Consider the following 15780-nt stretch of genomic DNA (forward strand, 5'->3'; position numbering starts at 1 on the left):
TCGGACCAACATCAGGTACATGGCCTCTGTCAGCGATCATGGACGATCACCCCGCCTGCTGCCTCCCGTGTGCACACACACACACACACACACACACACACACACACACACACACACACACACACACACACACACACACACACACACACGCGCGCGCGCACACACACACGCACAAACAGAGGCACGCCCTGTTAACGAAGTGCTTGCTAGTGAATGCGAATGCAACGCCCTATAACACTGATGAAAAAGTTGGGACCCTCCTCCGGCCCACCACCTCCCTGTCCGGACCCCGGCACTTCTTGTCACGTCAGCAAAGACATATGGCACCTCACAAGTCCTATTAGAGCTTCACCTTGCCCCGGGCTTTGGCTGCCTTGCGCGCCTTCTCCTCCGCCGGCAGCGTGCCTGTCTGCTCCACCGGGTCCACGATTGGCAGCGGATAGTCCCGACCCAACACCACACCAAAGGCCGCCGCCGCCGCCCCCATCGGCCCAGGCACCTCACCACCCAGCCCCACAGTCGGCATGCCAGCGCCAGCATTGTGTGCAGTAGCGCCGGCCGAAAAAGCCGCTGACGCCGCCGTTGCCGCCGCCGCCAACTCCTGCTCGGCGGGCAAGAGGTCGTTGGACCAGGGCGCGTGCCGCAGCCGCGGCGGCAGGTGTGCCAGCTCGGGCAGCCACGTGGCCGCCAGCACGGCGTCTTCATCGTACTGCATACCCTGTGAGCGCAGAAGTTGAGGACGGGGGGTTAGCACGGCAGACCCGCATCTTGTTGTGCTAGTCGCTGAACCGCCAGCGTGGTGGCGGGTGCGCAGCAGAACACGCCAACAGGCAGGGCCTTGGACGACAGGCAGCAGGCCGCAGGGGCGGCGGGTTTGAGCCGGCGACGCAGGGAGCGCGTGTGCTGGGGCGAGGAGCAGCCTCACCTGGGTGACGGTCTTGAAGCGGCGGTTGCGCGGGTCGTTGCCAACGCCCGCGAAGTAGTTCCAGTTGCAGTAGTTGACCGCCACGTCTGAGTCCAGCAGCAGGCACTCGAATAGCTCGGCACCTGTTGTTGCCGTGGGAGAAGGGTCAACGCCACGTCGTGTGTGGGACAGCTGGGCAACCTGCTGCACATTCGCACCCATCGTGCACCATGCCAATATTGTTGTCCTCCTCCAGGAGCCACCCTTACAGGCACGGTGGCATCCGACGATGCAACCCCGCACGAGATGCAACAGGGTTGCCTTCCATGAACACTCACGGGACCTGAAGGAACCTGTGGCATGCGGCTACGTTCTTGCTTACCCCAGCGCCAGTCCTGCTGCAGGTCCTTGGCGAGCAGGCTGGCCACGTTCTGCCGCCCGCGGTTGGACATCCAGCCGGTGGCCGCCAGCTCGCGCATGTTGGCGTCCACGAACGGCAGGCCCGTGCGCCCCGAGCACCACCTGAGGGTGCAGCCACGTGCGGGTGACGCCAAGCAACACGTGTGGTACAGGGCAAAGGAGAGGGATCAAGGCCGTTGTGGTGTCAGCATGCAGGGCTAGACTCAGAGATGCACGGAGAGAGCGCTTTGCGTGCCACGGCGGGTGCAACACTTGGGGCAGCCGATGGAGCAGGCCGAGAGGCTGCGATTGGACTTGAGGCCAAGGCATGCAAGGCCAACGTACATACGGTAGTGCAGGAGGGCTCCCACCTTGCCAGGACCTCGGGGTCTCTCCGCCAGCTGACCGGCTGGCCCACGATGCCCTGCATGAGATGGGGGCGGTCAAGCGCTTCGCACGAGCTGGATGGTGTGCGTGTGCGTGTACAGCAGGCCTGGCAGGCCCCTGCAGGGCTTCACCCTTCCCCTAACTTACTCGTTCATCCAGAGTTGCAAGGCCCTCCTTCAGGACCGTGTAAGTCCAAAAGTCCCTGCCAGTGGAATGAGAGGAGGCATGCGGTGGTGGTGGTGGTGGTAGAGGTGGGGAGAGGCGCGCACTGGCTGTCGAGGTATGCTACGAGCTAGCGCGCCGGTCGTACGTCCTACCGCTGACACATGCTGTAATTGGAAACCCGCCACAGACAGCTCCGCACAAGTGCTGCCACCCACTGCCGCCAAGTCCTTTCCATACACGCTGCACGTGAACAACTCACCGGATGCACAGGTGCATGGCTAGCCAGTCGCACTCGGCGGGTGCCGGCAGCAGGTGGGCTGCACCGCCGCCGCCGCCTCCTCCAGCCTCGGCTCCCACACTGCAAGGCACCGCCGCGGCCTTGGCGGCCACCCGCACCGCCTCAACCTACAGGGGCACCCAAGGTCTACAGCCAGTGGACAACGAGAACATCACACAAGCGACCCAGCCCCAAGCTGCCTTGTCGATACTCTACATCGAACACATGCTTAATCCGCAGCTAGCCCGCCCTTCCTGCGCCCGGGGCCGCACCTCCTGGTAGATGCGGCGCGGCGTGATGCAGCCCAGTGCGCAGAAGGGCGACAGCTTGGTACTGCTGTCCACACCCACTGCCTGAGCTCTGTGAAGGACACCGGAGCGCGCGCTGCGTCAGCGCCCCATCAACAAGGAGCGAATCGCACGGGGGCCAACACTAGGACGCGCTTGACGCCAGCGCGCTCCAGGCCGCCCGTATCGTACAGCTGCCCGTACTGCCGCATTCCGCCCACCTGGTGTTGGTGAAGTACAGCAGGGACGGCAGAGAGGCCAGGGGCTGCTGCAGCTGCTGCTGACCTTCCGGCAGCGCCAGCGCGCCCGCCTCAGGGTCATAGTCCGCACTGCCCCACACGTAGTACCGCAGACGGCGCAGCGCCTCGCCGCTGCCGGCGCGGAACGGGAAGGCGGAGCGCGGGTCCGAGGCAGCCGCCGCCGCCGCAGCAGCCGTACCGCCGGTGGCTGTAGCAGCCGTGCCGTCAGTGGCTGTAGCAGCCGGGTTGCCGGGGTACAGCCGGCTGTAGTCCAGTCCGACCAGCTCTTGCAGCCGGGCCAGCGCGGCAACAGCCTCGGGCCCCGCCGCCTCGTACAGCGCCGTCACGGAACCCGGGATCTCACCCCACAGCGAATCCATGGCCGGAGCTACCGCCTCGGCGGCACTGGCACCACCAGCCGTGGCGGCCGCCGCAGCAGCCTGGCGCCAGGGCCCCGGTGGCAGCGGCAGCATGGCGGGCGGCGGCAGGCAGGCGCGCACGTCGCAGGCAGACTGGGTGGTGCGGCGGAAGTCCGTCATAACGGGTGGCAGCGTGCGGTAGCGCTGTGCGTCGCGGTTGGCGGGCTGTGTGAAATGCCGCTCCTGTCGCTCCTGCTGCTGCTTGGCCCGCTGCTGCCCTGTTGTTTTTTGCGGTGCGTGGACGTGACAACTTGCTGGATAGCGGGGCCCATAGCGGAGCCCATCAATGCATGTGTGCGAACTAGCTTCGTGTCATCATGTGGCGCCGAAGCAGCTAACCTAAAGCCGGACGCAAAGACACGCCAACTATGGAAACGCCCGCCTGCACGAGAGCAGCACGCTCACTTGCGAACCGAGCTGCACCGCCGTACCTGTCTTTCCACCTCCACCACCGCCACTTCCGCCGGCCGCCTTGCCGGTGCCGTACAAGCCGTACGGCAGGTCGTCGGGGTGGTACAGCGTCTTGTCCCAGTGGGGGTGCACGGAGCAGCCCACGCCTTGCAGCACACACCAGCAGGAAGCGACATCCCGTGTGCCGGAGCCGGCGTCACGAAGGCTTACGGGATGCCGCTTGCTCGTGGCAGGGCGCCGTGGCACACGCACAATGCTCACATCTCATCCCGTCACGATGCCTGCGGAACGGCGAACGCACGCACCTTGCTTTGTGGCCCAGGCCGTCACGGTGCGCTGCACGGCCGCCTCGCGGTCCTCCGCCGCCCCTGCCCCTGTGCCCTGCTCCGGCTCCAGCAGGGGCTCCATGTGGTAATGCAGTGACACGTGCCGCAGCTGCACAGCGAGGGAGCAGGCAAAGCCGCAGGATGAGACCCGCACCAACAGCGTACGCGCGTATATGCCACCGCGTGCACCCCGCATTACGAGCACCCGGGCCCACGGCCTGTGCGCCACCCCATCTACCCACCCACCCACCCACCCACCCACCCACCCACCCACCCACCCACCCACAGCTCCTTGGCGCCCGACCTCCGACCTCAGCAGTCCTTGCGACGGCCTCACCTCCGGGTGCGCCTCAAGCACCTGGCCAAGCAGCCGCGGCAGCACCTGCTCGGTCCTGCCGTACCGCACCACCAGCCCGCCGCACTCGCTGCTGAGCTCCGCCTCCGCCCGGGCGGCGCCGGCAGGGCCCGTTGACGGGCCTGGTGGCCCCGCCGGTGCCAGGGCTTGGGCCCCTGACGCCCGCCCAAGCTCCTGCAGCTGCCGGCGCAGCTCATTCAGCCCTTCCAACATGAACCTGACACAAAGAACGGGTTGGAAGACTGTCTTGCAGGCGCGAGAGGCTATCACATACGCGGTGTTGCATGCTAGCATGAGTTGCGAAACACCCTGCACCAGACCGCCGCTGACGTTAGCCGCAGCAGGCAGCTGCAAGGGCAACACCGTCACGAGCACCAGCCCCTCCTGGGGTAGCTGTATGACCGCCGATGCACGTGCTTACTTGGCACGTGGCGGTCCTAGCTTGGGCACGCCCAGTCCGCCTTCGGAGCGGGGCCGCCTGGGCAGCAGGTCCCGCGGATCCAGAATATGAACCGCCAGGGTTGCGTCGGCGTGCCGTACGGCGCTGGTGAGTGCCTCGTTGTCATCCAACCGCATGTCTCGTCGCACCCACCACAATCCAAGTGATCGGACGGGGCTGCTAGGACCGGGGCTGGAGCTAAGGCCTGCATTGCCGGCTGCAGTCACAGCACCGGCCTCGCAAGCGTGTGCACGTAACCGCCCCATTGAGGCTCGGCGCGCCACTGGCCGGGCCCCGCTGTTGCTAATACAGCTGCTCTTAATGACAATGAATTTGGTGTGCAGTGCGCCGAATGGCGACCATGTGGCGCGCAAGGGGGCCGTGCGGAGACCTGTACGTCTCAGTGGGTGTGTCGCTGTGAGGCTCTTCATTTATATGTATGTTTCATGGGCGCCACCTTCTGCACCTGCCCCGGCCCGGCCCGGGCTAGACTCAGGTCTCAAGGCGCAGGTCGCCCCTGCCAATAGGCACGTTTAATGCACGCGCTATGCCGCATACTAATCAAAGGAAAGAAAATATCAGTTTCTGCTGGTGTCCAGGCACAGCTCGCGCTCCACCAGACACCGAATTTGATGTGCCACGACAGATTGGTCGCTCAGGAGTCGCCGAAGGAGTATTCCGCAGATTATATAGCGCGCAAGAGCACCGTGACCAGTACAGGTTATAGAGATGGTTTAATCGATAACTATGGGCCTTCTGTGCTGTTTCGCTGGAGGGGCTCAGCCAGGTCGGTCCCCACCCAAGCCTGCACCCGCACCAGAGCCTGTCGTAGTTGTTGAGCACCAGCTTCTCCTGCCAACTAAGGCGCCGGCGCCCCCAGCGCTGCACTTCGCCGGGAGCGACGCGGACAATTTTCCGGAGGTGTGCCCAGTCTTTTGTCTCCCTGGCTTGAGCGCCTTAAGGCCTCCATGCATAACTGCAACTACTTGCTATTATTGCAGATACCGCTGGTGCCGCTTGCTGCATTATCGGGAGTGGCAGGCAATGTCGTCGACCGTGCGACCAAATGCCTGGAGATATTAGTCGCGTCCGCGCCCATCGCAATCGCAGAGTACGTGTTATTGCAACTGGCATGCAAAGAGCGCTGCTGCTACGTAAAGTCGAACATAACGGCCATGCTCCGCGCAGGTTGTATGCAGTGCCAACAGATGAGCCTGAGGACACACTTGTGCTTATTAGGAAAATAGTTGCTGATGCGCCAGACGGACGTTACCTGGCGCAGTGCCCTGACCCCGCCATGCGACAAGTCCTTGTGCAAATGGTCGCCTCCAAGGTAAGACTACGAGGCCCTGACATTTATGACATGCGATGGTTTCAACCGTTAAAATGCCGTGGTGACCGGTTGTCATGGCTGCAGATGCCTGTTACCATCGAGCGGAGCGTACCCTATGTCAGCTCGATGCCGCGCGGACGGAACGCCAGTCCCGGCGACCCGGTGCCCTCTGCAACGCCGACGCACGCGCCGGCACAGAACGTAGCCAGCGCCTCCTGCCTGCGCGTGACGACGCGCGTGGCGGCCGTGCCGTTGATGCACGGCACGAGGCTTGCCGGCGCGCTCTGGCTGGAGGAGGCGGCGCACTCGGCTGCTAGCTCGGCGCCCTGCGGCCCGGAGGCCTTCATGGCCAATGCCAGCAGCGCCACCACCATTCAGCTTCACTCCGCCAGCACTCTGACAAACACGACTGCCTGCTCCAGCATCCCTGGTGCTCAAGCACCCCCACCTGCGGCTCCGTCTGGAGGCGCCAGCAGGCCGGCGGCTCGGCCCAGCCTGCTGACCGACAAGCATGCCCTGCAGTCGCTGGGCTTCGCCTGCTCCATGTGCCTACTGGGGGCGGAGGCGGGCGAAGTGGGTTGGCTGGCGGGTGCACTCGCACGCATTGGCGATGCGGTCAGCGTGCAGGAGCTGGGCTCGGAAGTGGTGGGCGCGCTCTCTGCGCACGTGCGCCGGCGCTTCGTGCTCGACTCGCACGCCTGTCTGGCGCTCGTGCCACCGGGGGCATTACCTTGTCCTCAGTCGCAGCCGAATCCTCAGTCACTGCCGAACCTGCAGCCGGCGCGACACGGCCAGCTTGGGCTGCTGCTGCTGCGGCAGCCGGGCCAGGCCGGCGCACACGGCGCCAACGCGCACGGAGCGGCTCAGGACGTGCACACCACCGGCGAACGCACGGCCAGCGGCCAGGCCGACCGCGTATGCAGGGGCCCGAGCAGCCGTGTGGGGATACAGACCACGCAGGAGGGGGTCGGGACGCCGAGCCTGTGCAGTTCGCGCCGCCGGCTGCGCGTTGCTTCCGGACAGTCAGCGGGACAGTGGCCGGTGACCGCAGTGGGGGCGCGTGCGCGGGATGTCAGTGGCGTTGGCATGGGCATCGGCGAGGCCGGCCCTGCGCCGCCACCGCACATGCGCAGCCTGCGGCTGTCGCTTGACCTTGCCTGTAGTAGCACCGGCGGCGGCGGCGCCAGCCCCATGTGCATGCCGCGGCCCGGCACACCGCTGGCGGTGGGGGCGCCCACGGAGGCGGGCGGCTCCCTGCCGCGCACGTCCTCCATGACCGCGCACTTTGTAAATGGGCAGGGCCCGGGCTCCAGGTCTGTGGTCATCCCGCTCAGCCAGGCGGAGCTCGCGGCGGGCGGGGGCGGCAACGGCGGCGCGCCCGGTGGCGCCGCGGCTGGCGGCCTCAACGCGCGCGCCTTCCCGCTGCAGCGCACGCTGCTGGCGGCGGTGCTGGCGCAGGTGGCTGAGGCGGCGCCGCCTCGGCGGCAGTCCAAAACCAGTCCATCGGCTACGCAGGAGTTGACGGTTTCGGTGGCGGGCCGGCCTTCGGGCGGGACTGCTTCTGCCACCAACGGCACGCCGTCGCCGGTTCCGGCCGTTGGTGCCCCGGGCTTGACCAACAGCGGCAGTGGCAGCCCGTCCCTGGCTGTGGTGGAGGACACGCAGCTGTTCGTGCAGAACGTGCATGCGCCGTCGGCCGACATTGTGATGCTGATGGGTCTGCGGCGCCCAGCCACCAGCAGCGGCACAGCCACCATTCCCGGCGCGCACTCGACAGTGGCGCCCGTTGTGAGCGACCCCAACGCCGATGCCGCACCGTTGTCGCCAGGTGCCGGCGGCGGCGGCACCACAACTGCTGCGGCCAGTGGCAACGGCCAGCTGGTGGGCCTCACGCCGCCGCCCTCCTCGCCTCAGTCGCTACTGGTGCTGACGGCGCCGCTGGACAACGGCGCAGCGCTGGGCCTGTACGTGTGCTTCGCGCGGCGGCTGCCGCTGCCGCTGTTGGAGGCGGTGCGGGCCAGCGCACAGCAACTGGTAGACCAGGTGAGGAGCGGCCCGGACCGGGCGGTGTAGGTGCTGCCGCGTGGCCTGGCTGGGGCACCCTGCAACACACACACAGCACACGGTCCCGTTTGGCCCCGGCTGGACTGGTACACGGTACCTCCCATGCCGTAACGCACCTGTTGCTCCTTGGCGCAGGTGCTTGCGCCCATCCTTCGCGCCAAGCTGCGCGACAGCTCCATCGCGCCCGAGTACGGCACCCTATGCACCGCCAGCCCCGGCTCCTACGCGGTCGTACGCACGCCCAGCTGCAGCGGTCTGGGCACGCCCGGCCAGCAGCCGCTGTCGCAGTTGGCGTTGGCGCTGCCGTCCCTGTCCGCCGCGCTCATGTCCACGGGCGGCGGCGGCGACCTCGCCGCCGCGCTGGGCATGGGCGGCACCGCCACCTTGGAGCCCACCACCATCACGGCCGAGGGCGCCGGTGGCGAGCTGCTGAGTGACGCGGGTGACGAGCTGAGCACCGCTGACGTGGAGCTGCTGCTGGCGGAGCAGGCCGCGTCCTTGGGTGCGCCGATGGTGCCAGGCACGGACGGCGCGGCGGCGGTGGCGGCGGCGGCGGCGCGCGAGAGCCTGCTGAAGCAGCAGGTCATCAGCGCTGGCGGCATGGGCAAACGTGAGTGTGATGTGATGTCGGCATGTGGCGCTTGCGATACGGGAAGTGCAACATGGAGGGTGGTGCAATATGTGGGGTTGGGCGGTGGCGCCCAGTGAGCCCTGACAGCAACCGACATCCTTTCATGTGTTCTTTCTCCTTTAATCGCCGCAGGCAACAACTCGCACCGCATGTCATTGGAGCGCGTCATCGCCGCGCGCCGCAGCGCCGGCGCCGGCACCAGCTTCACACGTCGCGCTCCCGCCTCCATCAACGCTGTCAGCGCCTTGGGCTTGCCGCACCGCAGCTGCCAGCAGCAGCCGACGAGCGGCCTCACGCCCCGCCTGGCACTGGCCGGCATGTCGCTGCATCACTCCATTGGCTCGCCAGGTCCCAACGCGCCCGAGGCCGCGCGCGCGGCCGCACGCCTGCTGGCCGGCAACAGCACCCATGGCAGCGTCGGCGTCACGCCCAGCCACTCCTCCAGTAACGTGGTGGCACACGTGCATCAGCACCCCGCCGCCGCGCCCGGCATGTCGACGCTCGGTGGGGGTGGCGGCGGTGGCAGGAGCGGTGGTGCTGCCGCTGGTGCTCTGGGCCCGTACGGCACCGTGGAAGCTCTCAACATCAGTCTGCTGCTGGGCTCCAACCCCGGCGACCTGTTCCAGAGCTTAGGCGGCCCCGGTACGCCGGTGGTGCCGTCGGGACTGGGCTCGCGACACGCTAGCCTGCGCTCGCTGCCCACCCTGCTGATGCCGGCGCTGGAGCAGTGCAGCGCCTCCATCCTGACGGTGGAGAACGTGGCGCCGGCGGGCACGGCGCGGCAGCAGCTGGACCTGCTGGTCACATCCATCCAGGCCACCATCAACACCGACATGGGGCTGGTGGCCACACAGTGAGTGCCGCGATGTGTCTAATGTACATGAGTTGGGAAATATGGTTAGCGGCGGTGGGTTGGCGGCTGCTTTTTCATTCTAGACCCCTCGACATCACCACATCCTGGGTGCTTACCGTACACACCCAGTACAGTAGTAGGCACACCCGGTACCAATGCCTCTTGAAGACCCGCGATCAGGGCATTTCTTCTTGCACCGGTATGCTTGCTCGCGTACCCACACAACCCAGCTATAACCCCCCGCCACCGCCACCGCCACCGCCACCGCCTGCGCACAGGGGCGCCGCGCACGCCGACGACCTGGATGCGCTGGAGGTTGGCGACGTGCTGGGCAAGGGCGGCGGAGGCATCGTGTTCCGTGGCCGGCTGGGCACACTGGACGTCGCTGTCAAGGTGCGCGCGCGCGGCTTGTGGAAGACGTGCTCGTCACAAATGACGCATGCTACGGATGCTGTGCGGGGCCTGCGATACCTTGTATGGGCGCTTGCATTGTGTGAGCACATGTTCGGACCCCCCTGCTGACGTGCTCCTGTTCCCCTTGCTTCCCACAGCTGATGGAGCTTTCCAAGGTCGACCCGGCCGCGTTGACCGCGCCGCAACAGCAACAGCAACAGGCTGCCAACCCGCCTGCGCTGGGCGCGGCCGCCGACGCGGCTGTGGTGGCGGCAGAGAAGGCGTCGCTAAACGCGCGGCGTGAGATGCTGCGCAACGCGATGGAACTGGCGGTGCAGTCCAGGTACACATGCAACTGGGCCATTTCCTTCTTGGTCACAAATTGACTTGCTTTGCTGGTCATATCCACAATATTCGACGCTGCAATTAAAGGCTTGGGATGGACTGTTCAACTCCGCCATACCCATACCCTCTCCTTTTTACATAAGACCTAACCCATTCAAACCCCCGTTTGCCTACAACAACAGGTTAAGCCACCCAAACATCGTGCAAATATACTCGACCTACAACAACGTCATGCTGGTCCCGCGCCGTGGGCCCTTCGGGGGGCCGGGCGCCACCTTTCAGCTGGCGCCGGTGCCGGAGCCCGGCTCGGCCGAAGAGGCCCTCTTGGCGGCGGCTGGCGCAGCCGCGCAGCAGGCCGCGGCCACTGGCCAGTCCAAGAGTGAGTACGCAGCCCGCAGGCGCACGGGCCCAGAGGTGCCGTCAATGCTGAGTTGGCTGCCTGCCACCTGTAGCGTATCCGGGTGTGTACCCAGGAGACATCACATGACATCGCATGGCATCATATAATATCACATGATGCGACAAATGCACACGCATAACAGCACTGACGAGAGCGCCTTTACCGACCCTTGCAGACTGGGTACACGTGCCGTCCGTGGCGGCGGTGTTTGAGCTGTGTGATGGCGGCTGTCTGGGCAGCCTGCTTGTCTCCCGTACCTTCCCAAGGCCGGCGCGTGGCGGCTCGCTGCGCCAGGGCCTTGCAGTGGACATGAAGGTGCGTGCGGCTCCCCGGGTGCCATCCACCGCGCCTGTGGGCATTGCTGCCTGCTTTTGCGATTGCTGCGTGCATTGGATTTGTACACATTGAGGGGCCAAGGGCATGGATGTCGTCTGTTGCGCCGTTGCAGGGCGTGTACATGGTGCTGCTGGACGTGGCGCTGGCACTGAGGCACCTGCACTCCTTGCACCTGGTGCACCGAGGTGGGTGTCTACGCAAATGATGACGCAATCACCGAACGGGTCGTGCAAATGAGTCATCTGTGTGCACCTTTGCAAACTTGCCAAATCCCTAGCCCTGGGGTTTGTCCTGTTTGTGTTACTTCTGCATTAAACGTATTTTCATCTCTTCCCTTTCCATCTATCCCCTCGCCGAGCAGACATCAAGCCCGCCAACCTTCTACTCAGGGCCAATCCGCGTGACTACCGCGGATTCACCGTCAAGCTGGCGGACTTTGGCTTCGTGCTGCACCTGTCCGAGGTAGGTACTGCCACAGGTCGACGCAGTTGTGGGGCATGCGTGCGCATTTTTGGCTCTGCCTTCTTTTGCGGGCGTGCAGGGCTTATACCAGCACTGGACGCATGCCGCGCCTGCGCAGGTGTCGGAGGACGGCACTCGCTACGTAGTGGCGGACCAGGCCTGCGGCACGTAAGTGTGCACAGTGTGCCGATGTGTGCGCCGTCTGGCTGTTGGGTGGCCGCAAAGGTGTATGGAGACTTGAGCGCCATGCATTGCATGTGCGAGACCTAACTCTGTTACCGCTCGCTCCGGTTGCCACCCTCCCCGGTCTCCACGGCCTTTGGTAACGACGCGCCTGCTGTGTGCAACGTGCCTGGCTACAACTTCGCTTCTTCTAAATTAATTATGAATGTAACTCTCGCCACGAAATTGCAGTGTGACGCACATGGCGTGCGAGGCAATGCTCGGAAGTAAGTGGGGGCCTGGGTAGTCCGTGCGCATGGGCTCAACTCAAACAAACGGTGCCGTGCGGTGCCTAGTCGTCGCCCGCGGGCCTGTCACTCATCACTTACCGATGTCCACTCCATCTCGTCTGCTTGCAGAGGCCAAGATTGACGCGTCCGTCGACGTGTTCAGCTTCGGTAAGTCGAGTTACGCTGCGCGTTGCTTGTTTCGGGATCCCAAGCGGGTGCATAGCGGGCGCGCCCAGCATCGTGTTTTGCGGCCTAGTATCTGACTATCTGCTTATTTGTGTTCGCCGCCCTCCTCCTTCTGCAACTCACAGGCGTTCTCATGTGAGTGTGTACGGCGAGCAAAGGCACCGGGTGTTACGGAGGCCTTCCGCTTGTAGTACTGATCGCAAGGCGGTAGTTGGCATATGCGCAACACATGCTTTCACTGCGCAATCTCATCCTACGCAGCAAAGTATTGCTTGTTCTTTGCCGATTACCGCAAACAGCTGCTCCTGCGCATGCGATGCAAACTTGCCCTATTCCTCTTTTACAGGTGGGAGTTGTTCAGCGGCGGCGTACGGCCGTACCCTCACGTCCAGCCGGACAAAATCCCTCGCCTAGTGTACAAGGGCGAGCGCCCCACCTTCAACGACGACGTGCCGCTGCAGTACAGGTGCGCGCTCCGCCTGCCTTGTAGCTCACTCGCGCATCGTATTGCCCGCTTGCACACATGTAAGCCTTCTAGCTGAGGGCGCGAGCTCTGAGGGCGCGGGGCTCTGAGGGCGCGGGGCTCTGAGGCGCATGGCTCTGAGGGCGCGGGACCCTGCCCGCTTTTCACCGAGCCTCATCCCTGCTCGTACTTGTGCCCGTCCCGGCCCGCCTCCTGCACAGGAGCCTTGCTGCCGCCTGCTGGAGCCACCTGCCCGACCGCCGACCCAAGGCGCACGAGCTGGTCACGGTGCTCAACAACATGCTGCAGCAGCTGGAACACTAACCAGCGGCTGGGCAGCGGCAGCAGCAGCAGCGGCAGTAGGTGGTGGGAGGAGGAGAAAAAGAGAAGTAAAGCGTTGACTGTGGCGGTTGGCAACGTGACGCAACGCGGCGAGGCGGAAGCGCTGGAGTCAGCATCCGACAGCAGCTGTTGCCGCCTTGGTATGCAGGCAGCAGCTCGTCACGCGCCCTTTATGCGGTATGCTATGCCCGCGGTGGGGTGCCCATGCACTGTCAGGCGCTGTCTCGTGCACGGTACCAGCGGTACAGGCTGCATGATCCCTGCGGAAATGAATTGGGATAGCTTGCCGGTTGCGTTTGTGGCATTGCCCCAGCACTGTGCTGTGCCGCGTGGTGGACTTGCCATTAAAGCAGACTGTGTGTGAAGCCCGCTCCTTTGAACTTTAAATCAGACACTGCAACATGCCAGGCAACTGCACCAAGTTGTCTCATAGTCACCACCAGGAAGCTGTGTGGACTCGGACGCGTTCGCGCATTCCCTGCTTCACCACCTGCTTTATGACCTACCGTTGGGGCCAAGCATGTACGCTTGCACGCACGCATCCGGCGGTGAGAATTGCAGTCTAAGCTCCTTGGTGGGGCCCTGTGTTGTGAGTTGTGGTCATTTCATTCAGTAGGTACAGTCGGTAGGTGCGCGCAGTTTGCTTGCGACCGGATGTTACATATTCAGGGTTTTGAGACACGTGCTGCATGGCCGTCGCTCTCTGCTTGCGCGCCATCATCGAGTTTCCACTGATTGACGCACATTAATTCCAGCCCAGCACATGAAGAGAATGCTTCCGGGGGCTTGAAAACAGGGCGAGCTGCAGCGTATGTGTGTGAGGGATTATATGCTTACCTGGAGGGAGGAGGGGAAAGGGCAGGGCTGCTGGGCCTTGCTGCACCGTGCGTCCAATCTTGTGCACCTTGCAGAAGAATGATCTCTGTACCGGATAATCTCAGGTGATGCTCTGTTGTAGGTGTGTATACGTGTTTCTTCAAGCGCTGCTGTGCGCTACATATGATAAACAGGTCTGCAGTGTGGGTTTATATGTGGGGTTTATATCAGACGATTCCATGCGTCGATGGCGGTCCAGCAAGCTCGCGTCAAGGTAAGCCTGAGGCATGGACAGTGATGCGTGTCTCGACACGGCGAAGAGAGCAGCGCCTCGGGACCTCCTTTTGTGCGCGCGTTGTGCGCATGGATACGGTACCCTTGTATGGTTGCAGAAGGAGGGCGCATTGATCCAGGGCTGGGGGTCCTCGGCTTGTACGGATGATGTGCCTGTGGAATCGCGGATTGTCACGGTGTCGCGAGATCTAAGAGATGAGGGTAATTTATCGTATAAAATAGGGGCATGGCGAGTGTGAGTGGGGGGCAATGCGTTCTTGAATGGATACGTAGCAAGGGGCACCCGAATAAAGTGTACGGACTGGGGTAGAAGGAGGAAGAATAGGCCGCTTTGACTGCGATACTTGGTTGCGGAGCTGCGGCCAGAAAGTACCGGAGTGGAATGGTTGAATGATGAGATCCCTGGCCGGCCATGCGAGGGGCAGAATGAAAGGGTTCGGCGTTGCGCGAGTCAGGCTGATCGAAATTGTTGTATGCAGCACGATTTATGAGTGATGCGAAGGTATCAGCATTGCCAAAAGCGTAAGCAAGCTCGATAGGTGATACTCACTGTGCTAAGCTCAAAGCTAGAAAGGGGCTCGGGGGCACCGTGAGACTGACATTGTGACAGGCACTGCGTTTGTGGGGGAAGCTGTGGAGTGAACAGAAAATTGAGGTGGATTAGTGGGGGTGGCTATGGTGCTTGAGTAGTATAGCGTGTGCGGGAGCGCACGGAGCATGCGGAGTGGAGGGCGACGAGGACAAGGGCAACACTGGATGATTGGCATGATGAGTGTGATGTTGGTCAGGGCACGTCTGCATCTCGTACATGTGCAGGGCTGCTTTCTTCTTCTGGTTGAGTATGTTGCGCCAGATGGGTCGCGTTTTTACAGTCGCACCCACGTTTGCGCGTGTGCAGCCACATGAAGCGCCGTTGAGGAAGGACGCCAGCATGTTCGGGCTCTTTGCGTGGGCTCCTTCCTATGCCTACAGGAAAGGTGCCGGCAGGTTTCATTGTTTCCTCAGTTTTGACACGCCCATTCGGCCAGTAATTGTTGACGCACCTGGCATGTCGTTGACACGCACTGCTCCGTAGACCGGTCACTTGACGGCTGTGTCGTGTGTGTTAAAGAGCACAAGGATAACATAGCGCAAAGACAGTGTATGCGATGCAGCAAAGCGACGGTTTACGGATGTTACCTGAAGTTACCTCGCATACCTGCTGCTGTGAGCCGCCGGTCTTACCAACCAGAAATCGCGCAACCCCCGCAACTCTAACCTCGAGGGGGGATAAGTGTTCCACACGCTCTCAAGGGTGCAAACCCATGCTGCCATGCGTGTGCTCACGGTACCGTGAGGCCCAGGCACTCTTACGATTCCTAGCTCCGCGTCGCTATTCCTGGCCGCTAAGTCCAAGCTCCCGCCCAATCCTCGATGAAATGCTCACCTACGAGCGAATAAGAAAACAACAGAGCACAGGGTGTCGTGTGTGTGTGTGTGTGTGTGTGTGTGTGTGTGTGTGTGTGTGTGTGTGTGTGTGTGTGTGTGTGTGTGTGTGTGTATATGCAAGTTCCCTTCAACCATCAAGTGTGATCTGCGTTTGTACTGCTGTGCTTGCCCAATGGCTGCCTGCTGGCCAGGCTGACGTTGTGGTGACTCCATCACCTCACACACCAGATAGGCCGCTATAAGCTTGGTGGCAATGTTTGGTTCAACAGATGGCCTGAATGGGTTTGCCAGTATTTTGACTTAGTAGTGTACCTGTAAGACACTGCGTTGCCTCTTCTCGACACACTGGTCAATTGGGGTGCTGCATTGCACCT

The 15780-nt window shown here is 63.3% G+C and overlaps 2 protein-coding genes across 2 annotated transcripts; one reads left to right on the top strand and one right to left on the bottom strand.

The window, feature by feature from the left end:
• Positions 1 to 5171, bottom strand: CHLRE_01g030650v5 (uncharacterized protein). The gene is made up of 12 exons (XM_043058631.1): positions 4591 to 5171; positions 4152 to 4386; positions 3794 to 3923; positions 3509 to 3634; positions 2641 to 3295; positions 2405 to 2492; positions 2115 to 2260; positions 1838 to 1892; positions 1675 to 1727; positions 1287 to 1426; positions 926 to 1047; positions 1 to 718 (listed from the first exon to the last, which is right to left on the bottom strand). The coding sequence occupies exons 1-12, from the start codon at positions 4743 to 4745 to the stop codon at positions 341 to 343; spliced, it is 2283 nt and encodes a 760-aa protein (XP_042928545.1). The 5' UTR covers positions 4746 to 5171; the 3' UTR covers positions 1 to 340.
• Positions 5172 to 5266: 95 nt separating this feature from the next.
• On the top strand, positions 5267 to 15736 carry CHLRE_01g030700v5 (uncharacterized protein). The gene is made up of 18 exons (XM_043058632.1): positions 5267 to 5529; positions 5610 to 5719; positions 5797 to 5941; positions 6026 to 7984; positions 8141 to 8615; positions 8769 to 9489; positions 9768 to 9882; positions 10041 to 10225; positions 10410 to 10606; positions 10803 to 10942; positions 11076 to 11148; positions 11325 to 11425; positions 11544 to 11593; positions 11840 to 11874; positions 12007 to 12045; positions 12189 to 12198; positions 12410 to 12529; positions 12748 to 15736. The coding sequence occupies exons 1-18, from the start codon at positions 5356 to 5358 to the stop codon at positions 12848 to 12850; spliced, it is 4752 nt and encodes a 1583-aa protein (XP_042928546.1). The 5' UTR covers positions 5267 to 5355; the 3' UTR covers positions 12851 to 15736.
• Positions 15737 to 15780: the final 44 nt, after the last annotated feature.

Source organism: Chlamydomonas reinhardtii, chromosome 1 (assembly GCF_000002595.2).
Source record: "Chlamydomonas reinhardtii strain CC-503 cw92 mt+ chromosome 1, whole genome shotgun sequence".
NCBI lineage: Eukaryota > Viridiplantae > Chlorophyta > Chlorophyceae > Chlamydomonadales > Chlamydomonadaceae > Chlamydomonas > Chlamydomonas reinhardtii.